This window comes from Populus alba, chromosome 1, assembly GCF_005239225.2.
Source record: "Populus alba chromosome 1, ASM523922v2, whole genome shotgun sequence".
NCBI classification, from domain to species: Eukaryota; Viridiplantae; Streptophyta; class Magnoliopsida; order Malpighiales; family Salicaceae; genus Populus; species Populus alba.
Genome location: NC_133284.1, coordinates 41,370,803 through 41,396,922, shown reverse-complemented (window position 1 = coordinate 41,396,922; position 26,120 = coordinate 41,370,803). Strand labels below are relative to the sequence as shown.

The 26,120-nt window shown below is 31.4% G+C and overlaps 2 protein-coding genes and 1 pseudogene across 4 annotated transcripts; 2 read left to right on the top strand and 1 right to left on the bottom strand.

Annotated features, from left to right (window-relative positions):
* Window positions 1–6,093, top strand: part of LOC140955253 (uncharacterized) — an 85,738-nt pseudogene extending 79,645 nt beyond the window's left edge.
* A 6,565-nt stretch (window positions 6,094–12,658) lies between these two features.
* Window positions 12,659–17,099, top strand: LOC118056772 (nudix hydrolase 10). 3 transcript variants are annotated; one of them, XM_035069111.2, is made up of 9 exons: window positions 12,659–12,728; window positions 12,840–13,039; window positions 13,588–13,653; window positions 14,419–14,556; window positions 14,754–14,831; window positions 14,915–14,965; window positions 15,053–15,087; window positions 15,690–15,798; window positions 16,401–17,099. In XM_035069111.2, the coding sequence occupies exons 1-9, from the start codon at window positions 12,674–12,676 to the stop codon at window positions 16,608–16,610; spliced, it is 942 nt and encodes a 313-aa protein (XP_034925002.1). In that variant the 5' UTR covers window positions 12,659–12,673; the 3' UTR covers window positions 16,611–17,099. The 3 variants fall into 3 exon arrangements, with proteins under 3 accessions (XP_034925002.1, XP_034925000.1, XP_073260096.1); XM_035069109.2 differs by having other exon boundaries at window positions 15,690–15,843; XM_073403995.1 differs by lacking the exon at window positions 14,419–14,556 and having other exon boundaries at window positions 15,690–15,843.
* A 3,103-nt stretch (window positions 17,100–20,202) lies between these two features.
* Window positions 20,203–22,807, bottom strand: LOC118056880 (fasciclin-like arabinogalactan protein 1). The gene is made up of 2 exons (XM_035069294.2): window positions 22,092–22,807; window positions 20,203–21,064 (listed from the first exon to the last, which is right to left on the bottom strand). Exons 1-2 carry the CDS (start codon window positions 22,731–22,733, stop codon window positions 20,486–20,488), a joined length of 1,221 nt encoding a protein of 406 aa, XP_034925185.1. The 5' UTR covers window positions 22,734–22,807; the 3' UTR covers window positions 20,203–20,485.
* Window positions 22,808–26,120: the final 3,313 nt, after the last annotated feature.

The following is a 26,120-nucleotide window of genomic DNA, read 5'->3' as shown; positions in this document are numbered from 1 at the left end:
TCTTTTCATGACTTAGATCTAGAAAATCCATACTTGCATTTGAGAGAATTTAAAGAAGTTTGAAACACTTATAATGACTCAAGTTGTAGCAAGAACGCCATCATATTAAAGCTTTTTTCTTTTTCTTTAAAAGATAAAGCCAAAACATGGCTATAAAATTTGAAACTAGGATCCATTCGCGCTTGGGATGAAATGCAACAAAAAATTTTAAAGAAGTTTTTTCCATCTCACAGAACAAACTCTTTCAAAAAAAAAATCACCACTTTCATTAAAAAACCAGGAGAAACATTTTACTAATGTTAGGATAGGTATCGAGACTTGCTTAATACTTGCCCTCATCATGGTTTTAAAACATGGAGATTGGTTTCACATTTTATACAGGATTAACACCTAAAGATAGGCAAATGGTGGAATTGATGTACAATGGAACTTTTGAAGATAAAGATCCTGATGAAGCAATAAAGTACCTAAACTTGCAAGCTAAAAATGATAAAAATTAGGACACTATAGGCACTTATGAGGCATCGAGTAAAACTCAACCTCATACATTTAGTGGAGGTATGTACAATCTTATGGAAGATAATGACCTCTAAGCGAAATTTGCATCTTTAGCTAGAAAAGTTGAGGCACCTGAATGTAAAAAGAATGGTCAATTAAAATCTGTTCAAGACATTGTGTGTCAAATTTGTGAAACAAATGAACATCCAACCAATGACTGTCCAATTTTGCCTTCTTTTAAGGAATGCTTCCATGAACATGTCCATGCTTTAAACAATTTCCAATGGCCAAATTATGATCCATACTCGCAAACATACAACCTTGGTTGGAGAAATCACCCAAATTTCAGTTGGAAAAGTGATAACAATAATGCACAAACTTCACAACCACCATTTTAAGCACACCATAATTTTTAAAATTCTCATGGATATGCACTTTCTTATGCTCCACCTTCTAGAAAAAATCTTGAGGAAACATTGCATGCATTCATTGAAAAGCAAGAGGCAATCAACACTCAATTTGTTCAAAGCATGACAGATTTTAAAGATACTCTTGCAAAGTTAACATCTGCTTTTAGTTTTCAAGAAAAAGGTAAGTTTCCATCTCAACCACAACAAATTCTAAAGGGGCAATATAATACAAATGTAAGTAGTTCCGGAAACTAACACATGGATCAAGTAAAATCAGTCATTACTCTTAGCAGTGGTAAGGTTATTGAAAAACCGACTCTTAAACCCTGTGAGAAAGATGATGAGTCAATCTCTAAGGGTAAGGAAGGGGTTGAATATAAACATTACAAAGAAAAGACTGATTCCCCGCCAACACTTTCATTTTCTCATGCCATGAACAAAAAGGAAGAAATCAAGGATGAAAAAGGCATAAAAAATATAGTCGCGGATCATTTGTCAAAATTAACAATAGATTCGACATCCTACATCACACCAATCAATGATTACTTTCCTAATGAATCTTTACTTTCTCTTAGTTCAATGCCTTGGTTTGCTAAAAATATCAATTTTCTTGTTTCAAGATTTTTACCAGCTTATTTGGATAACCAAGACAAAAAAAAGTTTTTAAGCTATGTGCAAAACTTTTATTGGGATGACTCTTACTTATTCAAATATTATCTTGATCAAATATTTTAAAAATGCATTCCCGACAATGAGGTAAGTAGTGTCATTAAATTTTATCACTTTGAGGCATATGAGGATCATTTCTCATCAAAAAAGACAATTATAAAAATCTTACAAAGTGAATTTTACTGGCCCACCATATTCAAGGACTCATATGCATTCAACAAAACCTATGAAAATTGTCAAAAGGTAGGATTTATTTCAAAACATAGAGAGTCTTTAGATAATCTTCTATTGACTCTTAAGTCTCATTATAGTAGAGATGTGCATCGTGCATTTCATGATTTATGACCCCATTTTCATAAAGAACATGCTCATCATAGTTTTAGGAATCTTACTAAAAAATGACCTTCTTTGCTAGTTTTTAAGAAAATTGGATGGGAAGTCTATCCCTGACTAATAGAGGGCGTTTAAGTTGTTCTTGGATGTAAAACTAAGGGAAGATGTGAGCTACAATTACAACTACCTGTACATACACATGTTTTTTTTTTTTAAAAAAAAGAACAAAAAAAGGAACAAAAAAAGGGAAGAAAGAGAGAGAGACTCCAACTGGTTTCCATATAGGTGATATGATTGCATTTTATGTTTCTCATATATAAAACATTCTTCTTCTTCCCTTCATTTGTACTCAACCCATACATTCTATAAGCATAGACAGGTCTTAAAATGGTAGGATCCTCAGCTCTTAAAATAAAAAAAAAATATTCGTGTTTTTTATGGATCTAGTCTTGGGAAGGAAAAAGAGTTTATAGAATCCGCAAATCATCTTTGTCAGATACTAGCTGAGAGAAAGATTCATTTAGTAAATAAGGAAGACAACATTGGGTTAATGGGGAGTGTGTCAGTAGCTGCATTTTTAGAAGGTAGTCAAGTTTTGGGGGTCATCCCCAAAGCTTTAACAAAAGGGGACATCATTGGAAAAACAATTAGAGAGGAACTACAAGTCTCTATAATGTCTGATTGAATGAATGCAATGTTTAACCATGTTGATGCCTTCATTGCCTTACTAGGTGGTCTGGGCATATTTGAATAGATCTTTAATATTTCATCTTGGGCCTAATTGCGCATTCACCATAAACCCATAGGTATGTTAAATGTTAATGGTTTTTTCGATAATTTGTTGTCTTTTCTTGACCAAGATGTAGAACAAAAATTTCTAACATCTTCAACATGACAAATCATAATGTTTGTTGCTACTGCTGAACAATTGATTGACCAACTACAATCTTTCATCCATATAATTGATCCTTTCATGATTTGCATAAATTAGTCAACTATGAAAAGTCGTAAAAATCTTATATTGGATTTGAGCCTTTGTTTGTGAAACCTTGTGTCTTTTGGTTTTATTAATAACATATTATTTTGTTTTGTTATTTCTTATATTTGTTTAAGTGTGTTTTAGGTTTGTTAGTGTTTGTTGTTTCAGGTGATGTCTTCTATACTCTATCTTTTTACCTTAGGACATTGAGGATAATGTCTTATTTTGATTGGGTGGGAAATGGTAGTAGTTAATATTAAAAATAAAAATAAAAATGAACTAACTGTGTATTTTATTTCATAAACCATTTGCAAAACTGTTATTACTAGGATGGTAGAGTAAAGGAGTTCTTTTGTTAAAGTGACTCTTGAGACGCATCTTAATAAACATTCTTAATAAGGTCTATCAGAATACTTCTTAAAATATTCAGGTTTACAAACTCTCGCATTATTATTAATTGATTATGCTCTTATACTCATTTAACAAGTATTCTTAAACCTTTATTTTCAGACACACACACACACACTTTAACATATGATTGTAGTTGCACATTAGATTATTACATTATTTATGTTCTTTTGTTAAAGGTAACAACTAAGGGAAATGGATAATATATAATTTGCAAAAAAAAAAAAAAAAACTGATGATAATAAAAACATAGATAAGTTTGGCCTAGTGCTTGTTACATGGGTTAAGGAGAAAAGCTTAAGGGAATCAAACATTGCACTATCTACATATCAATATCTGCAACCCGAGTTACTAAGCTCGTAGTGGTGTCTCAAAACCTAATGCCCTAGGAGATAATGTGAATTTACTTCCATATTTGGTTTTTCAAAGTCTCAATCTAGATGAGTTAAAACCAACTTCTGTAACTCTTTTACTTGCTGATAGATCTGTAAAAGTGCCTAGAGGAATAGTTGAGGATGTGTTAGTACAAGTTGATAACCATGTAGATTTTGTTATCTTGGATACACAACCTGTTGAAGCATGTAATTCAATTCCTGTTATTTTAAGATGTCCATTTCTTGCAACTTTTAATGCATTGATTAATTGTAGGAATGAGCTGATAAAATTATCATTTGGAAACATGACATTGGAGAATAATATTTTCAACATTTGCAAGCAACCTGGAGATGATAATGATTTATAGGAAGTGGAATTTATTAAAAAATTAGTTCATGATCAATTTCAAACCACTTTTAGTGAAACTGAGATTGATGAACTTGACGATTTGCAAATGGTCTATTTTCAAGAAAAATCAAAGTCAAAGAATTAGAGACCACAAATTAAAAAATTGTCACCACAATCAATTGAGTCCATCTGAGTGTTCAACCACCTAAACCTAATTTGAAGCCATTCCCATTCAATCTTAAATACTCATTTTTTAGAGAAAATGAAACCTTTCTGGTAATAATCTCTTCCAAACTCAATGCACATCAATAAGGTAAGTTATTACAAACTCTGAAAATGCACAAAAATGCATTAGGATGGACCATATCTGACATAAAAGGAATTAACCCTTTGATGTGCACACACATGATTTATTTGGAGGAAAATGCTAAACCCTATAAAGAAATGCAACGAAGGCTTAATCGTAATATGAAAGAAGTAGTGAAAAATGAAGTCATTAAACTTCTAGATAATGGAATCATTTATCTTATTTCTGACAGCAAATGGGTAAGTCCTACCCAAGTTGTACCCAAGAAGTCTGGAGTCACTGTGATAACAAATGAGAAAAATGAGTTAATTCTAACTAGAACTATTACTGGTTGGCGCATGTGCATTGACTATAGAAAACTTAATTCAATGACTAGAAAAGATCATTTCCTTTTACCTTTCATGGATCAAATCCTAGAAAAAGTTGCAGGTCATGAATTTTATTATTTCCTAGATAGCTATTCAAGTTATAACCAAATTGAAATTGCATTGGAAGATCAAGAGAATACTACTTTCACATGTCCATTTGGTACTTTTGCATATCAAAGAAGGCCTTTTGGATTATGTAATGCACCAGCCACATTTCAAATATGTATGCTTAGCATATTCAGTGATATGGTTGAACATTTCTTTGAGATTTTTATGGATGATTTTTCTGTTTTTGGTGATTCATTTGATGATTGTTTAACTAACTTAGAAAAGGTTTTGAACAAATGTGAAGAGAAGAATCTTTTACTGAATTGGGAAAAATGTCACTTTATGGTAACAAACGACATTGTACTTGGTCACATTGTTTTATCCAAAGGAATTGAGGTTGACAAATCTAAAATCGAGTTAATTGCTAACTTGCCAATACCAAAATCTGTTAAAGATGTTAGATCATTCTTGGGACATGCTGGTTTTTACAGAAGGTTCATCAAAGATTTTAGTGTAATATCTAAACCATTGTGGAACCTTCTAACAAAAGAAAATATTTTTGAATGGACTCAACAATGTGAAAAAACCTTTGTTAAACTTAAAAGCTTGCTTACTTTTGCTCATGTGATTCAACCTCCTGATTGGTCACTACCTTTTGAAATAATGTGTGACGCTAGTGATTATGTTGTGGGTGTTGTCTTGGGACAAAGAAAAGATAAGAAGCCTTATGTGATTTACTATGCAAGTAAAACTTTAAATAGTGCTAAAATGAATTACACTACCACTGAAAAAGAATTACTTGCAGTAGTATTTGCATGTGATAAGTTCAGATCTTATCTTGTTGGCTCACATGTTGTCGTTTTTAGTGATCATACAGCATTAAAATATCTTCTCTCTAAGAAAGATTCTAAGGCTAGATTGGTGCGGTGGATTTTGTTACTTCAAGAATTTGATATCACAATCAAAGACAAGAAAGGCACCGAAAATGTTGTTGCAAATCATTTGTCAAGATTGACAACTGATTCGAGATCTAACATCATACCAATCAATGACTACTTTCCTGATGAATCTTTATTTTCTATCTCTACAATTCCTTAGTTTACTAATATTGTTAATTTTTTTGTTTCAGGATAATTGCCAACTCATTGGAGTACCCATGATAAAATAAAGTTCTTGAACAAAGTGAAGAACTTTTATTGGGATGACCTTTATTTATTCAAATATTATCCTGATCAAATATTTTGAAAATACATTCCTAACAATGAGGTAAATAGCATCATTAAATTTTGTCATTCGGATGCACATGGGGGTCATTTCTCATCAAGAAAGACAATTGCAAAAATCTTATGAAGTGGATTTTACTAGTCCACCATTTTCAAGGACTCATATGCTTTCTACAAGACTTGTAAAAATTGTCAAAAGTTGGGATCTATTTCAAAACATCACATGATGCCTTTAAATCCTATTCATGTCATTGAGATCTTTGACTGTTGAGGTATAGATTTCATGGGTCCATTTCCTTCATCATTTGGTTTCCTGTACATATTAGTCGTAGTAGATTATGTTTCAAAATGGATAGAGGCAATTCCAAGTTGAAACAATGATCACAAAACAGTGATAACGTTTTTTTAAAAAAATATTTTAAGTCGATTTGGAATCCCTCGAGCCATGATAAGTGATGGTGGAACATATTTTTGTAACAAGCCATCTGAGTCTTTAATGAAAAAATATGAAATCACACACAAAGTTGCCACCCTTTATTACCCTCAGATGAGTGGACAGGTAAAACTTTATTATGTTTCTTATTTTGTTTATTAATGTTTCTCTTCTTTCATTATGTTTAGCTAAGTTTATTATGTCAAGGTGAAAAAGTTACACTAATGGTGTAAGAATAAGTATAGTGTAAACTCAACATGGACTTTAATGTTTGATACTAACATGTTTTGTATTTGTTATCTTGTTCACTCTTAATACTTTGCTTGTTAAATGGTTAATCTAGATTTGTGTTGTATAACACGTGGTACAATAAATGCTTGGCACTTTCATAACTCAACCGTATGGTATAACCTATACATGTGCTATGAAAGAAACTTGATTTGTTGTTAACATAAGTTATAATCATGAATACCTGACAATATTTACAAGTATTAGCATTATTCGAATAAGATAACTAATGTAATCATGTTAACAATTTATAATCCGATTGAAACCTCCTTTGTGTGTGGTCTCCAGTTGAGTAATAAGAGTTTATATTATACTTGTTTGAAATACTATTAGTGGATCCTCTAACCTTGGCAATTGTTTTTATCATTATTTAATTCTCACATCGATCTTTCATCTCAAAATTCTCATCAACTTCTTCTATATTATTATTATTATTATTATTATTACCATTAATATTAATATTAATGTTAGTATTATTATTATTATTATTATTATTATTACTACTACTACTACTAGTATTATTATTATTATTATTATTGTTGTTGTTGTTGTTGTTGTTGTTGTTGTTGTTGTTGTTATTATTATTGTTGTTATATTATTGTTATTTATAATTTATACAGTTAACCTTCTTGTGATTCGACCCCGGTTTTGTTGGATTATTTATTACTTCGACACTCTTGCACTTGGGAGAAGACATCAATCTTTTGGTCGTGTCAATTATGAACCAAAAATGTTTAACAACATATTAACCATTCTTAGTTGCAAGGCTACTTTAGATTGCATTTGAGAATAACATCATAAATAAGGAAATGAAAAAAAGTTTTGTATGTGTTATTTATCATATACGTCATCACAACATTCTTTTTTTTTTTTTTTTCTAAAAATAGTTCTTTTTTAAAGGGAAAAAAATGCCTGAAACATTTATTAGTTTAAAACGAGTCACCATATAGTATTATGATCACTAAGAATCTTATTTGGTCTTTCATAATTTTAGGTAAGAGATTGATTATGCTAAATGTAAGATACCATTACCCTAAAGCGTTTTACCTAAGATAAGTTGTAATGTTATTATTATTATTTTATTTCTAAAGGGTTTGTTATGCATAATATACTAATGGTCTATCTATAAAGAAATAAATGGTCAATAATGGATCAACTACAATTAGTTACACCCAAGGTATAAGGTGGATAATCAGACTAAAATTTATTCATTCTAAGGTCCAAGTCATTTTGCATTCTTCATTGTTGTCAGAATAATGACAATCAAAGGTTTATTTATTCTAAAAATAACTAGTGAATTAGCATATTTAATAAAAGACTAGTTATTCCTAATTGAGACATGTAACAAATAACGATATTTTTAGGTAAAATTAGTAAATAACTAGAATGAGTTCGTATAAGGGTTCAATTAGCCTAGCCCTAAACCTAGGAGGTATGGTTCTAAACATCTGTTTATGCAACCAAGGTTAATTAACAATGACCTTTCATCTATATAAGATACATTCAACAATTTATGAAGAAGAAGATTCAACCAGAAAAAAAATCCTTATGACATAGTACTTTGAGATCATATAATTTTTAAAATTGTATCTCCTTCTTTTGAACTTTTTAAGTAAAAACAATAACTTTTTCATTGTCTTTATTGATTACATGCAAAATCTTCATGATGAGATCTCTATATCTTTGCCATAACCCAATTTTAGGTTCCCTAAAAATTATCATTTTCTTTAAAAGAAATTATTTCAAATAACAAAATGAAAAATGGACAAAGGGACTTAATCAAGGGTTGAAGAATCAAATTGGACCAAGTGACCAAGGTTAGGAGCCCAATAGCAACAAGAAGGGTCTAATTGGAGAAAATAATGAAAATTTAGGATCAAATCTTACTTGCAAGTTATCAAATTCATTGAGGGCCATCTTTTAATTTTGATTATTATCAAGAACAACAAAGAGAGTAGGGAGAGAAAAGGAAACTGTAACGAAGAAGAAAAAAAAAAGAGAAAAGGTAGTGAAAGGGATAAGATGAAACTTTGGTTGGAAAAGAGATCATAGGAAGAAAAGGTAATCCTTTCTCCTGGTGTTCTTGGGCACCCAAATATAAGACAATGGGCAAGGCCTTCAATAGCCTTATCAAACCGTAGAGCCAACTCTAAATCTATCAAGGCAGAAGGGTTAAAACCAACAACATCAATTAACTTATGTATAGTCCTTCTTCTTTGTAGGAGTAACTGTAGATTTACCTATTCATGTTTGTGTTTACATAAAAGCAACTCTATTGGGTTGTCAAAATATTTACAACGCAACTTATGCTTTTTGCCCTTAAGAAAGTTTAGTCATGATTTTCTTTTTTATATATATGTCCTTCAATTTTATTTTCAATATATACAAACCACATAACATGTCATTTTCATGATGTATCCTAAAGCCATGCACATGCTCAAACTTATTATTTTTTCATTTGTAAGAATAAAATCAATTTCCTTAATATTAAGTTGGTTGCTTGTTTGAATGGTTCTTCTAAAAAAAATAATTAATCAAATGTTTGAATTGTATATGACCAAGTTTTCTCCAAAATATCACAATTTGTGTTTTTGTAATGAAAACATTATTTTTATGATTTAGCATTTTTTAAAATATCAAAAATTCAAAAAAAAAAAAACATAGTTTTATATTTTTGCATGCATTATGGATTTAATAACAAATTTATTAAGTCCATGGGGTAAGTTGGCCTAAATTTCAAAAACATCACAAAAATTTGTTTAATTAATATTTGGGGTATAAGTTTTACAACATAATGCATATTCAAAGTATTAAATTAAATGAATTAACTAAAATAAAATGTTAGGAATTAATTGTAGACTTTAACATTCAGGGGTATAATTTTACACTGTAAAGTATATTCCTGGGTATTAAAGATACAAAGTAGAAATAAATTCACCATTAAAATATGGATTTTAGAGTAGTTAGGTTATAACTTGATAAAATAGAGACATCCTTACTGGAGAGGACCTTTCTTAGATATTAAATAGACCAACAAATAAACACATGACATGGAAAAAAACAATCAATCAGCAATACAGTTTACCATAGGTAGAATGCACTAGGGATGATGTGTCTTCCTCATACACAACTAGTTCTTTTACTCATACTCTTGCAGACCACTAGCTTTTTTAGTGATCATAATACTAGGTGGTGACTTCTGAACCTTTTAAATCATACACATCCAAAACTCCCTCGATCTAGGAAGAAAGCTAGTCATTTAACATCATGCATGCTACGACAGTCTCCATGAAAATCATCATGGAGAGATCTTCATATCTCCTTTACATTATCCATATCTCTAAATGTATCCCCATGAAAAATCTTCATGACGAGATCTCCTTGTCTCCATTGAAATCTCTATATCTTCATGAAAACCTCCACAATAAGATCTTCATGTCTCAATTGAAATATCAATGGCTTCATGAAAAATCTCCATCCGAGATCTCTATTCAAATTTCTACATCTCTATACAACATATCCTTAACTTTTTTTTATGATCACAAAACATTTTTTATTTTCTAGACAATAATGTCATCTATAAAAATTTATAAAATCTCATTTTTCTTGTAGTAAAAACTCTCATGTTAACAAAAGCCATAAAAAGGTAAGCATTCATTTTTCATGAAGGCACATCCATTAAAGCATAGCTATAAAAGTAATATTTTTCATACAAATACAGCAACAAAAGTAATGTTTATATAATGATTATTTTTCTCCCTTATGTTTACCTGTTAAATTCTTCCAAACATGATCGTTCAAAAGATTTCGAGAGGAATAAATGATAATCTCTATAAAATTTTTCTTTTCAGGTTGTTTGGCTAAGCCTAAATGACATACATGACATGTTGTAATAATCAATGCAGCCATTATGATTAACCAAGGACATAAAATTTCTCTATCAATAATACATCTCTATCTTTATGAAAAAAGTCAAAGATCTAAGTGTATAAATATACCTAATTACGGTGCACAATCAAGATTCCATATTTGACTACAAGCTAACCATACAAAGGTTCCAAGCTATAGCCACACAAAAGACACAGCTTGACTTAGCCATTGAAAACTTGACAGCACATAATCCCATCTTAGGTCATTCAAAGGCAGCCTTGTAAGACTATTTCATTCAAGGCCATTAAAGTCAGCTACACAAGTTCATGTCATTCTAGGCCATATAGAACATCTTTATCTTCATTTTTATTATTTTTTCTTTTTTAATATAGAACACTTGTTGACTTGAGTACCAGAGAATTCTCTATTTGAACATGGAAAAACTTGTTGACTCACGATAAAGCGTAGAACCCTGGACGTTTGTGATAGAAAAACCAATTTCTTTTTCGAGTTTTTTGAACAACGTAACTTCATCACCATGATTCTTAGCTTGCATTATTGATGAGTTGAATGAGGTAGAAAGGGACAATCATTGAGATGCGTGGTAGGGTACTATTTAATGTGTGGATTAGTGGTGGAGAGAGTATTTTTTATCAAGGGGTGAAGATGGACCAGGAGACTTGTGGCTTTTGTTTGTTTCAACGTGGGTAGTTAATGTGGGGTTTTCAAATTCTTATTATTTCTTAGACTTGTTTGTTTATTGAAAAATAATTTTTTTTTTAAAATAAATTTTAGAAAAGTAAATTATTTGATAGTATAATAATTGGTTATGTCATGAAAAATAAATTGAAAAATAACTTATTAATATTTTATTTATTTTTTCAAGTTTATTAAAATAAATATTCAAAACAAAATACATATAGCAATTAAAAGTTTAAGGATCAAATTTGATATAATTAACAAATAATATGATATTTCTAAATTTTTTATATTTTTCGGAAAGTGTTTTCTGCCCAAAATAATAGGAAAACACTTTTCTGGAAACCAAATTAAATTTTTATTTGATTGAAAAGTGTTTTTCGTTGATTAATTTTTTTAATAACAAATAAATAAATAAAAACTTGAAAAGTAATTTTTAAAAAATTAGTTTTCGAGAAACAATAACAGCCTTAGTTTTGTTTTTTTCTTACTTTCTTAAATACATAGAAACTTAAGAAAACTCGTTTTATTTATTTATTTATTTTTTCTTTAATGTTGGAGACGTGGGACACGAGTATTGTGTAAACATATTATTGTCGAAGTTGTTAAACATGGACGGTTTTAGCGGTTTAAAAAAAAATATAATAAAAATGGTGAAAAGATCTAACTAATAATACCCGACACCAGAAAGCTGTGATGTGATAAGCAATTTTCTCCTCCGTCTTTTACTTGTTGAGATGATCTTTATTTTGTAAATTCGACTCCCATTCCAAACCTATGGCCATCAGCCTCTGCCGTCCTCTCCCTTCTTTTCCTTGAGATGTCCTCAGGGGCCGCCCTCATCATGAATGCACCGCGAAAACAACGGAAGAGGGCGGCTAGTAAAAGCGGGCACCACATGACGTGGAGCGGAACCCCATTTGTCAAGGAAGGGAGTGGAAATACGTCATCAAGCATATAGTCTTGCGGAGTAGTTTTTCCCGCATCTAATCCAAAAATCATTTCACACTAAAAAAATGGAGCACTAGCACTGGCATTCTTTTTTTTTGGTAAGCTAGCACTGGCATTCTATTATTGAAGACCTTTCCTTTCTGTCGCTACCACCAAAACAAACAAGCCCCGCCCTCTTGTCAAAGGTATTCTTGTTTTATACTGGGTAGTTGAAAATGAACCTACTTGTTTTGTATATATTCCCCTTCTTCTACGCTGCTAAATTTATGTTTTAGTTGGGTTGGTCAGAAGGGAAGGCAGGTAGTTTTTTAATTTGCTGGTAATTAGAAGAAAATAGTTAGTGTTTTCATTTGATTTGTGAGTAAAGATGATGTGTGCATGTATATAATATACAGGAAACCATAACCATTCATTTGTATGAATTTCCATTTAGTTTGTGTGTGTACTCGCCCACAAAGGTGGAAACATGAATCTATGTTTGGTTGGGTGCGGTTTTCGTGATCATTGTCGTGTTCAACATGGTTTTCTCTTGGCTGTGTTTGCGATAGGATTTTTGTAATTTCGTTGAACTGGGATGTGAAATAACTGTTGTTGGGCACATATTAAGTTTTTTTTATTGTTATTTATTTCAGCTATGGCTGGATCCATGACAGTTTCAGTGAATTCCACACCTCCGGTTGATTTGTATGCAAATGGCACTGTTCATCATTCTGAATTACTTCCTGCATCTGATGATGATCATGGAGGTATCATTGTGGACATGAAGGAGCCGATGGACCCGGATATTTTTCATGCCAAGCTCAGAGCTTCATTATCGTTGTGGGGGCAACAGGTGTTTATTTTAACACAGCTTCCTTCAGAATTTGATTTGCCTTTTAATTTCAATGATGGAAAAGTTTTTCCACAATTTGATTATATATATGGTGCATAATCACTATTGAAATGCTCGTATATTTCCTGAAATTAACATCTGGTTGAAGGAATGCAAGTTGAGTAACTAAGGTCTGAGTAAAGCATGGAGCAGAATATGTCAGCTAGCCACTAACTACTGTCAGCTGTTGCTGAAAAATCTTTTCTTTTTTCATTTCTATTATGAGTCTTGCAAGTAAACAATTGAATCCTGTGGGTTGAACCACCTTTGAAGAGATGCACGGCATCTGATGAATGTAATTGGTCATGTTTTTTTCTCAGCGTAATAACAGTGAACTATCTCTCTGGACGCTTTGTAACATGGCTTGTTTAAAAGATCTTGGAGATTGTCTGACACTTAGTCACAAACTCTTTAGTTATACAGCAGTGATACTCTTTATTTTCATCTAATCATTTTCCCCTGAACATATTGAGTTGGTGGCTAGTTTATCTTTTATTTTATCTTTGCAGGGGAAGAAGGGAATTTGGATCAAGTTGCCAATCGCACTGGTAAATCTTGTAGAAACTGCGGTTAAGGTAATTACTCTCTGCTTCTGTGAAACCTGGATCACCACAGGTAGAGACAGCACAATAGACATTAATCATCTAACAACCTATAACCATGCTTCCTCAAACTGAATTCATCTTGTGAATTCAGGTTTATGAATGGAACCTTGTCACATGATTATTCTCCAAACCATCTCAATTGTTGGATCTTTTGTGTATTATATGTTATATATTCTCCGCAATCAATTGGAGGCAGCTGAGATATAATCATCCCAGCTTCAGAATAGAAAATCTTTTTGATCTTTTCATTGCTTGCGGCAACATAGGTGCCGATCCCTCTTTTCATAATAGAGCACCAGCCAGGAAGATGGACTTACCTTATAATGTTTCACAAATTCTCTCATTGTACTTAATATATATTACATATTTTTCTCATATGGCGACAATAAATCCTGTCCCTAAGTAGGAACAAGATGAGTGCAAACATGAGCCTGTGAAGTGATAAGATAACTAGGTTTTTATTCTCAGAACCTGGTGCTCAATCAGCCTTTTTGACATGATTCAAGTCCCAACTCTTAAAAACCAATTCTGAACATAAAATCCTATATTTTTTTTTGTTTTTATGAAGATAGAATACCGATGGTATATTCATGTAATGTTGATCTCACCTGTTTTCTTCATTGATTTTAAGAGATTTGTTGTATACAGTCATCTCGCATTGCTCCAAAAAATTTTATGCTAGTAAAAGAAGAAAAATGATGGCCTCTCTTTGTACCTCTGTTGTCCTGATAACAGAAAGGATTCCAGTACCACCATGCAGAGCCAAATTACCTCATGCTTGTTTATTGGATTCCTGACACCCCAAGCACTATTCCTGCAAATGCTTCCCATAGAGTAGGTGTTGGTGCTATTGTCTTGAATGATAAAAGAGAGGTATTCACTATTTCTTCAACAACTTCTCTTGCTGATTCTGCTTACCCTAATTCTACTTTCATCTTCAGTTTATATTTGCCTTTTTTAATTTTATTTCTTGTTTTGTCAAATTCTTAGCATCATTCTCCCCCCCCCCCCAAAAAAAGTTGAATTATACATCTATGTTACTGTTTTGAATAGCCAAAATCCCTTTATAGGTACTTGTGGTCCAGGAAAAGAGTGGCATATTTCAAGGAAAAGGCGTGTGGAAAATCCCTACTGGAGCTGTTGATGAGGTACATGCCTAGAGCTAGGAATTTTTATTGTTTAACATTTAATGGATCTCCTTAATCATTTAAATAAGATTTTCAACATGCAGGGTGAGGAGATCTTTATGGCAGCTATAAGAGAAGTAAAAGAAGAGACGGCAGTAAGTAATTAACTGTATACCAATATACGTTCCTTCTTTTTTATTTCAAATCACATCTGTCTAAAAGCACATGTTTTTGTTGCTCAGATTGACACGGAATTTCTGGAAATTCTAGCGTTCAGGTGTGAAGTCTTTGTTGCTGCTGATGGTTTTTTAAATGTGACTCGAACTATTGATTATGCTTAATTTTTTAGTTATGGAGAATGGATGGTAGTTTGAACACCAATTATATTCTTACTTTTGACTTTTAGATGGTTTATAATGGATAAACCAAGATATGGATTCAGGGTGGTTTTCTTTGCGTAGAGAAAGCAGCATCTAGAGTTTCTCCTAGTAGATTCCCCATGTAATGGCTAAACCTGTTCCGTGTTAAAAAGAAGCCATTCATTCTTGGGAAAATCAGGTTGTCCGAGTTCTTGTTTTCTCATGAAGAGATCACTTGCATCTGTCCAAATTGAATGTCATGAATCCCTTTGCCAGACTTCTTTGAAATACATCCAGTCCAAAAACTCAGATTTGCTGATTTTGGATTCAATGCATGGATTGGATAATTTCGCACTGCCATGCTCTATTGACGATGTCTCTCTCTATATTCTTATCTAAACTCAAGTGTGCATAAAGTTTTCTATTTTCTTCCTGTGATCTTTCTGGCTACCTGATGTATTAAATTCAGTCAGTTTGGTGCCTTGACATTTTCCTCCCATGTTTTGGCTATGACTTGCAGGCAATGGCACAAATCATTCTTTGAGAAGTCAGATTTAGTCTTCCTCTGCATGTTGCGTCCATTATCTTTTGACATCCAGAAGCAAGACTTAGAGATTGAAGCGGCTCAGGTAATCCCAGGCAGTGTAATGTGGCAACACCTGATACATGACAACGTAACCTTCAACATTCTCGTTTCTAGTATTATTGGTCTTTAAAGTAAAACAAGGCAAACTCATGCAGTCTATTTGCTTCGCTTTGTCTCTGAGTCAATCTGCTATATTCAAAATAATAAATTTGGAAGAGAGAGAAAGCAGTTCTTCATGTGCCCAATACAATCAATACATAGCATGTTTTGGTGTTAAGATCTGCCATTTGTTCCTTATCTTTGGTGTTTAAGTCCTGCCTTTTCTTCTAAACAAGAAGATCCTTGAACGGTTTAAGAAATAACAAATTGAGTCCAATGGTTTTGCCTGATTGCTCTTCATCTTAGTTTACTTAAGGGCCATATGACAGAGTCTACATTTATCTTCCTGCTAGGAAAATTCAGAACTGGGGCATAATCTTCTGTCACTCTGTATACATACAACATGCAGTTATCAGATGCATGCTCCTTGCGTTCTGTTGTGTTTTAGTTCTTTATCACGTTTTTTGCTTGAAGAAACTGGCCTTAGGATTGAAGGATGCGATAGCTGATTAAATTTCCTCTCGTGGTTGCCATTTTTCTCCCCAGTGGATGCCATTTGAGGAATATGCAGCTCAACCTGTAGCCCAGAACCATGAGCTTTTCACATATATCATTGATTTATGCTTGGCAAAGGTAGACCGGGATTACATTGGATTTGCTCCACAACCATTAAGATCAACGCATGATGACCAGATAAGTTACTTATATTCAAACGCCAGAGATTTGAACCAGTCAAGTTCTGCTGATCGCCAATAGAAATCAAGCTTATGTTGTCTATTTGCTGTGTAACCTAATTCATTTATTTACATCTCCACTGTCCTCTTGCATGACTTTAGTAAGTGAAAGTGCATTCCTTCAAGTCACAGATTCATGTATAAATAGCGATTGGGCATGGAAGAAAATATCCTGAAAATGCAGACAATACTAGATGGGAAATCTGTAGGAGTTGCTGCCTGAATAGATCCTCTTTATTCAAAGCTTGCCACAAATAGCAATTCCTGAAGGTAAGCTTGTCATCTAGTGCACTGGGGATGAGTCCATGGCATGCTTCATCGATCATTGCCCTTGGAGTTACCAAACGTTGTAATGGCGTCAAAGCAGACTAAATTGTATTTTGCTGTGCAGGCTCCTAACGGCCATGTGCTCCTGCAATATTTTGCAGTGACTTTATCTGATAGCATTTTACCACTTATAGCAAGTTGTTCTCCCCTAATGAGTCATAAAAGGGCCAACCTTTAGTATCAATCTTGTTTTCATATATATATATATATATATATATATATATATATATATATATATATATATATACTAGCTTTGATACCCGCACGATGTCGCGGGTCATTTTTTTTTGTATAAAAAATATTAAAAAAAATAAAAATTTAAAAATCTTGGATTTTTTGTAAAGTTATACTCAAGAATCTTGGGTTTGGCTGCAACGCCTGACCTAAGAGTAATATTTATAATATTAATAATAAAATTAAACTTGCATGATCCAAGTTTAAGTGAGTCTGACTGCAATACCGGATCCAAGAATATTGGATGTGGGTCTGGCTATAAGGTCGTGTCATAAAAGTGTGATAATTAAATAGATTAATTAAAAAAAATAAAGAAAAAAAAATCAATAGAAAGGAAAAAACTAATGAAGAAAAAGAAAAAAAAATTGAATTAATTGGGTTAACCCTTTAAACCAGTTATCCTGTAAAACCTGGGATTTGCGTCATGCAAGTTTGATAACTAAATAGAAAAAAAAAAAATAACGGGTTTACCCAGAATTAACCGGGTTAACCCATCAAACTAAGTTAACCCGTCAAGCCCAGGATACGTGTCATGAAAGTATGATAATTAAATAGAAAGAAAATTAACTTTAACAAACTAAACTAAATGAAAAAAATAACTCATTAAACCAAGTTAACCCATCAAACCCAAGATTCGTATCATGAAAATATGATAACTAAAAAAAAAAAAAAATTAACATTAACAAACTAAATCAAACAAAAAAAATTCATTAAAAAAAATTAAAAAGAAAAAAACAGTCATATAATACAATACAATATAATAATAATTATAATGAAAAAACATGGGAAAAGCTAAAGCTTAAATTCTCAACTAACTCAATATTAAAAAAATAAATTTAACAAAGATAATTTAAAAAATAAACATGTGGGGAAAATACTGCAGCCAAACAAAAATCATGTAAGGGAAATACTGTAGTAATCCATAGTGTTTTTTTTTTTCTTTTTAAAAAAGTTACAAAGCTAAGTTCTCAACCAGTTTAATATATAAAAAAAACCGAGATCCGTGTAATGAAAGTATAATAACTAAATTAAAATTTTTTTTCCACATTAACAAACTAAATTAAACAAAAAAAAATTCATTAAAAGAAAAAACAACACAAAGAAAAAAGCAAAAAAAAAAAAAAACCAATGGGCAAAACAAAGAAAAAAATAAGAAAAAAAAGTCAAGTATTGCACTGTGTGTACAATGATACATTATATGTAAAAAACAGAAGAAATAAAAGCGAGAAAAAAAAAAAGCTACTACAATAAAAAGCCCATGCATTAAAAAAAAAACATGTAAAAAAAAGCTACTACAGAGCAAAAAAAAAAAAAAAACTGCAAAAAATAAAATAAAATGAAACAGCTTAAATAAGTAAAAGGCGTGGGGAAGCTACAGTAGTTTCCCCACGTCTTTTAGTATATTACTTAATATATATATATATATATATATATATATATATATATATATATATATATATATATATATATGCACATAAAGACATGCTCTATGTGTATGTATATGCTTACATTTGTGACTGCACCATTTGTCTATCCCAGTGGATTTGTGCAAATAGGTTACATTTGCGGACCACCTCTACCGAAACATGACAGGTGGTCTGCCATGCGGCACAAAAACCGGAATACAGAAGAAAAAGTTATGAGAAATCGAAACTACAGTAGATAGCTTATGGTTACAAGTCTCAGCAGAGCTGTAGAGCTTCTTTCATTTCTTGTAGAGGACCACCACATTTCTAACACCCTTTAGTTCATCGAACTGGGAAACGGGGCTTATAGTGGCAAAAGATATGTTGCAGACAAGTTTTGCTTTACTTCTAGCACTGTGGCTGTCGATCTCCAATCTAGATTATGCAGAAACAAGAAAAAGTTTCCAAAGATGTCTTGACTGATTGCACTACTTGCACACTATATCCATACCCATGCCAACCTCTCGCTCCGCCACCTCCCCCACCAGTTCCAGACTATCCCTCATATGGGACTCCACCGCCTCCACTTGCTGGCTACGTTTCATCACCATCTCAGGCCAATTGTCCACCAGTTCCAGTTCAGTGCTGCCAGCACCCCCCCTCCCTATGCTTATGTATATCAACCTCAAGAGAACGGTTCCACGTCATGTTCGCCTTTTAAATTCATTTCAGTCATAGTTTTTTGCTCATATCCATTGCTAGTTTGTTCTAGGTTTACGTGTTTTGTTTCAGGTTTCATTATACTGAAAGAGCACCGACATATATACAGTCTTGCTCAGATCCATCTGCCACCACTTGCATCTATGTTCTGCAGATGGGTTGATGGGCCATTTTCTTCCAAGTCTGATGGGTAATGCGTGTTTTTATTAAAATAATATTTTTATTATTTTTTTAAAATTTATTTTTATATTAAAAATATTAAAAAAGTTAGTGACAAGTAAAGAAACTTAATTTTAATATTTTTTCTGTGTTTGGATGAGAGGTAATTTTAATTTTTTTAAAAAAATACAATATTTTTTAAGCATAAATTATATCTTTAAAAAAGCTAAAAAAAAAAAAACATATTTTTTATGTGGTCTTATCAAAACATAAAACTACTTGATTACTGAGGACCAAGTCCATCTTCATCGGAACGCACAAGGCAACAAGGGATGGAATTCACTTCATTTCTGAATTTTTGGTTCATCTCGTGCATAAACAGTCCTAAAATCTTAAATAAGGAAAACATATAGAATTTATATGTTCATTTGTTTTGATAATTTAGATTTATTTTATAGCCAATAGAATTAAAGAAATTTATTATAAGAAAATAAAATATTATAATATAAGAAATAGCAACACATGCTAGCTTGCATTTAGATAGTTTTTAACATTGTGGTCGTGATTATCTTTTAAAGTATTTATAGATATTTTTTAAAATGTTTTTTTTTTAATAAATCAAAATAATTTTTTTTTATTTTTTAAAATTTATTTTTAATATTAACCCATCAAAACAATAATAAAAAAAATAAAAAACATTAAAAATTAAGCAAAAACAGCCCGATGTCACAATTTTCTAATAAAACCTAAATTGCCATGGCAAGAACATGAACCGAAACTCGCACACAAGAATTCTATTTAACTACGCCAAAATCTTCTGGTCGGTGACAATAGCAACGTTTTTCCATGGATCTACAGTATCTACCACAAAATACAGATCACAAACCGTATACAAAAAAGCCAGCAAGAAAGAAAGAAATAACACAGGCTAAAACAATAAGACATGAAAAAACAAATAAAACATACTCTAAGTGATAACTTAGCCATTGAGGCCTGACTTATTCCCCACTGTGAGTAGAAAAAAGAACAATCTGAAAGAACTTACTCGCTACTACAGCAGCAAAAGCCCTAAGCACAAACTCAATACCATGGCAACAAGTCTTCCACCATCGAGTCTCACACTAGCATTGTCATCAGCTGTTTGGTCTGCTGCGTCGCCGTCAGGTGAATCAGCTGGTGAGTCTGATGGCGCATCATCAGCGGAGGGCTTCTTGTGCTTGCTAGATTTTGGTGCATCTGCCGCCTCCTCCGGGGCAGGTGCTGGAGCGGGGGTCAGTGCTGCTTTAAACAATTCCTGGGGCAACAAGACCTTATCAATGGAGTATATAGCGAGTGGCTGCTCATCGATCAAGGTCCCAACTATTTTTGCAGTGGTACCCCTTGTCTTGAGGGTCACATCCTCGCCATCATTTTGCACTGTGAAATCAAACTTCTTATCCCCATTTGTAGCTAAGGTGTTCATGATTCCATTGTTGGATTTTAACATTGCTAATGACTGATAAACAGGAACACCGAAGAATTGAAGGAGTGACACTTTGCCAGAAGCTGTTAAATTCTTGAATTTTGGTAAAAAGGCCTTGAATGTATCGTCAAGAGGGCAAAACACTGTTAATCCTCCATCAATAGTGTCCTGAAACCAAACATAGCCATGAGGCCCATGACATTCAAAATTGTTACTAATAAACTTGAAAAAAAAAAACTAAAAGAAATCAAGTCTATGTTGCAATTACATTTGATGGCTTTCAACTTGAGACAGAGAATAACAATGCAAGAAATTCGATGGAAAGTTGTTTAAACTCTTTAAAGTTTGCTTTAAAATAGATTAAAATAATTTTTATTTATTTTTTAAAATTCATTTCTGACATTAACATATCAAAACATCTAAAAAAACTAAAATAATAATTATTTAAAACAAAAAAAATCAATTTTTAATAAAAAAACAACACTTGAAAACAAGAACAGAAGAAGATAAAAGTGGATGTTGAGAAGAAACATTGAAAAGGAGCAAAGAAGAGTCAAAACTTAAAAAGTTCACAGTTTGGTCACAGCGTGTCCCCCATCTGCACCTGCGAGTTGTTGAATCTCACTTGTCCTAATTGATTGCCTTTTTGAATTATTGGGGTCATAGCTCACCCTGTAACGCATTTTCTACATAAACTGTGTTTCCGAATCAATCATACAAAGTTTTTCAAAGATAGATTGCGGAAAAAACCCAGATCAATATTTAAAATCACAAAGGAATTGGCCCAATCCATCTAGTTTTTTCCAAAGAAAACATTTAAACATCAATATCTTTTGTTTACACCCAAGATCTAGAGGAAAAAGCAGCGATTAATAATTCATTGAATCCCATTCACCAATTAATTAATCAAATCAATTGCTCCGCCTGATAAAATAGAAATAAAAGAAAGGTCAACATTATAGTAATTTCTTCGAATTTAATTTGAGATTAATGCATATATGGGGATTTTTCCTATTATAATTTCAATTATCCTAAGAACTAAAAATCAGTATATCTTTTTTATTCCACAACAAAGATATATAGTATTCATTATTAAGAATATTAAATCATAGTTGAGTAATGATTTCTCTTTAAAAGCAGTCAGCTAGATCTCAAAAAAAAAAAAAAAAGGGAATTGAAAAGCAATATAGAGTACCTGATATGTCTTTGAAGCATCAGGGTTTGCAATCAAAGTATCAGCAAAAACCTTACACCCATGAGCTGACATTATATCCGTTATATTCATAGCACTGGGCTCTGGTGTGGGCGCCGCCGCCACATCCGATGGCAACAACTTACTGATCTGTATAACCGAAATGTTGTAGGGTATCTCCTCTACAGACTTGACATAAAACACATCAAGGTTCCCTCCATTATCTTTCGGTCCAAAAGCCACTTTCCCTCCTTTAACATCCGTTATGTTAACGAACCCGGTAGACCCAGGAGCTGACCCAGTGGCCTGGAACATGGTGGCTGCCAACGCGGTGCCGTCTCTTATCTGGTGGAGCTTCTTGGCACCGAAGTAATCCAAGAGAACGTGGAGGGAAAGGATGTTTTTGATGGTGGAGATTGATGGCTTTTTTGAAAGGATTTCAGACATGGCTGCGTTGTCGACGGCACAGACGGTGATGGTTGTACGCCGATTGATTTCTCCGGCGAGGTGGGTTAGGGTGAGGTAGTGATTGAAAGTGGAGAGAGATGGGTGCTGGCCTAGTATGGAAGTAATGTTGTGGCCATAAGTGATAGTGGTGGCGGTGGAGAGGAGAAAAAGTAGAGAAAGGAGTACAGTAAGCTGCATTGTGTGTGTGTGTGTGTGTGTGTGAGAGAGAGAGAGAGAGAGAGAGAGAGAGGGTGGGGGATGGTGATGTGAGATGCAGGAGGAAGAGGAGGAGGATGAGGAGGAGAAGTTTGTAGAGATCCTGGAGGAGAGCTATATGAATATGGGTTTGGTTTTTGATTAATTTACTTGTCAAGCCACTGTATGTTATCTTTTGTCGTAGAGTGAGATATAAAGATTTCGCTGCGAGAGAGGCTGGTGTCTTTCAGCCTCGGTACTCGGTATCATTGGAGTCGGTTTTAAAGTGTTTTTTATTTTAAAATATATTAAAATAATAATTTTTATATTTTAAAATTATTTTTTATATTAATAATTCGAAAATATTAATTTAAAACAATTTTTTTTTAAAACACTTTTAAAATATAAAAACAAATAAATTTTTAAAAGACATAAATTTTAGTATGAGCTTTAAGTAGTAACATCATATATATTATAGGTTGATTTTATTAATTAATATATCATATTATTTTTTAATTTTGATGTGGAGATTAAAAAAAAAGTATTATATAAAATGTCAAATCATTTTTTAGTTTTGACGTATAAAAAAAAAAGTTTTATTTAGGTAGTTAAATATTATTCTAATTTTGATCAGATAATATAAAAAGAAAAAAAATTATTGATATAGATAATCAGTAGCTCCTATAAGTTACCATTATAATTAGTAACATCTTAGAAATTACAGCCGTGATTAATAATATCATATAAATTACAACTTAAATTTATTAATTAAATATTATATCATTTTCTAGTTTTGATGTGGATGATTAGAACAATAAATGCTTAATATGAGCAGCCATATTTTAATTTAGAAAAAGATTAAAAAAATCAAAAGAGAAATAAAAATAAGAAAATAATGGAAATTTATTATGCTTCAAAAAATGTAATTATAATTAGTAAGAAATGAAGATCACTCGCTATAAAACAAATCCTAGTTTCCAAAAACAAATTACCTTTAAAAAACATAATTGTAAAATCCCTATAGATCATATTCTTGGACTTATATCTAGTATATACACAAAAGACAGGTTTTTTCATTTTAAACCCCTTGTAAATGCAAAAAGAATTGAATTTATGCATACATCCCATAGCCCTAGCTTCCTCTTCATCCTCTTAACAAACTCCATAAACTTCTCATCCTCTACAATACTATAAACACAATATTAAGTTGTAAACTTATATGGAAGTTTAAGAATATAATTCATAGGTTTTTTATAAAAAAAATTTTTTTTAGCTACTTTTTTCTTTAGAAGAAAGTTTATTTTACATGGGTGATCTTGATTGTTTATTGGTTATAATTACAATTTTTTAATAGCATAATAAATTATGATTCCATGATTTTTTTTATTTTTTATCTCCTTTGATTATTTGGATATTCTTTGTAAATTAAGATTTGACTGCACATATTAAGCCGCTTTCCTTTTTCATGATCATCCACATCAAAACTAGAAGATAATGTGGCATATTAGCTCATGGGTTTAAGTTGTAACTTATAAGATGTAATTATATCTTGAGTATCATAAAATTTATCTTTAAAACTAAACATAAAAGCTAAATAATAATAGAAATATCCTTTATTTTATTTTATTTGATAGAAGCAAAAGAATGTCAAAAATAATGAGAATTGAGGAAGGAAGTTTGTTTATACAAATATGTCATGTTTCAATCTAGGTGTATTTAGATTCAGAGAATATCTATATATGTATTTTTTAGAAAATCATCTAAAATATAAAATCAAATATTATGCTAAAATAAGTTTTTTTTTTTCATAGTTGGATCTTTATAATTTATGTGGTTTTTCATGTAAATACAAATTCCATCTTTGAATGTTTTTAAAAATATTTATGAGATAACACCATTGAACCATTTTTTTTTTTGTTTATTCACTAAAAATATTATCACAAGTAAATATTTTGGTGCTTTAATTGATATTGGTAATATTGAATTGGACAACAAAATAATAAAATGTTATGAATAGTATCAATCCTTTGTAATAAAATAAAGTCATAAAAACTAATATAAAAAATTAAACAAGTAATTGTATATATGAAACACTTAAAAAAAATATTAGAGGATAAATTAAATTTTGAACATATTTTTTATTTGTAAGGGTTCATTAGCTTTTGCCAAAATATCAAAAGAACACATTATTTCATTTCTCTATAGATATTTGAAATTTAAAATAAAAAAGAACAAAAAGGGAAAAGAAAAGGGAAAAAAAATACTTGAACATCTTGTAGTTTGATCCATTTTACACTTACCCATTATATTTTGAAAAATTACAATTTACATTATAGGCCAACAAAAAAGTTTAAATCTGACAAAATAATTAAAATATCCTCATATATATTATATTGGAAATTGACCTCAATGATAAATCATTTTTTCTTTATCATTGACTACAATATTCTCTTTTTGAAAAGTAAATTTTCATATCCTCTTAAGCCCAAATCAAACAAAAAAAATGTCTTTTGCAATCGGGTTATTGCATGATTTCATGGTTTAGTGTGGTTATCTTTTCTTTTGCAGCGTTATTCGAATCTCACATGAGTTTCATCCTAAAACCAATAACAAACATGTTTTGAAGAAAAAAAATTAATCAAGACTTTGAAACTCATTGGTTGTTTATTTTGTTGTTATTAATATAATTTATTTGTGTTGTTTATAGGTTGTTTTTTTACTCAAAGTAACTAAAAACACAAAAATTGGTAAATGACAACACATCAATGTCGAAGCTAAAAAAACCCTAAAAAACAATTATTTTTATTTAATCAACAATAATAAATATCACAAACATAATTTTTCTAGTGGAAAGCTTTTAGTCTTGCTTATTTGAACACCTAAAAAACACCCTAATTTGAATGTCACGGGGTAAAGTTCCCTAAACCATAATTTTTAATCTATATTAAAATATGTTTATTTAAGCACTAAACCCTTATTTTAAATATGTTTACCCATGATTGAATCTAATTATTAATGTTTTTTTTAGCTCTAAACAAACCCTAAACTTTACCTCATAATTGACTATTCACGTAACCTTAATTTTGTAATATTTGCTTAAAAATGTGATTGATTAATGTAGTAAAACTTTTATTAAATATGATTAACCATTATTTAAACTAATTAGTAATGTTTTTTTGGAAGAACAATACTTATGGTTAGGCATGGGAGATAAATCAGTTGTTAAATATTATAATAGGTGGGGTTTTGGTTATTTTAAAGTAAATTAAAAAGCGGCTAGCTTTTTTTTAAAAGTAAGCAACAATCAAATTTGTGGTATTTTTTTTATTTTAACACAATATGGGTTTTTTAATCTGGATATATCAAAAAACTCGGTCGGTGTAATGACTC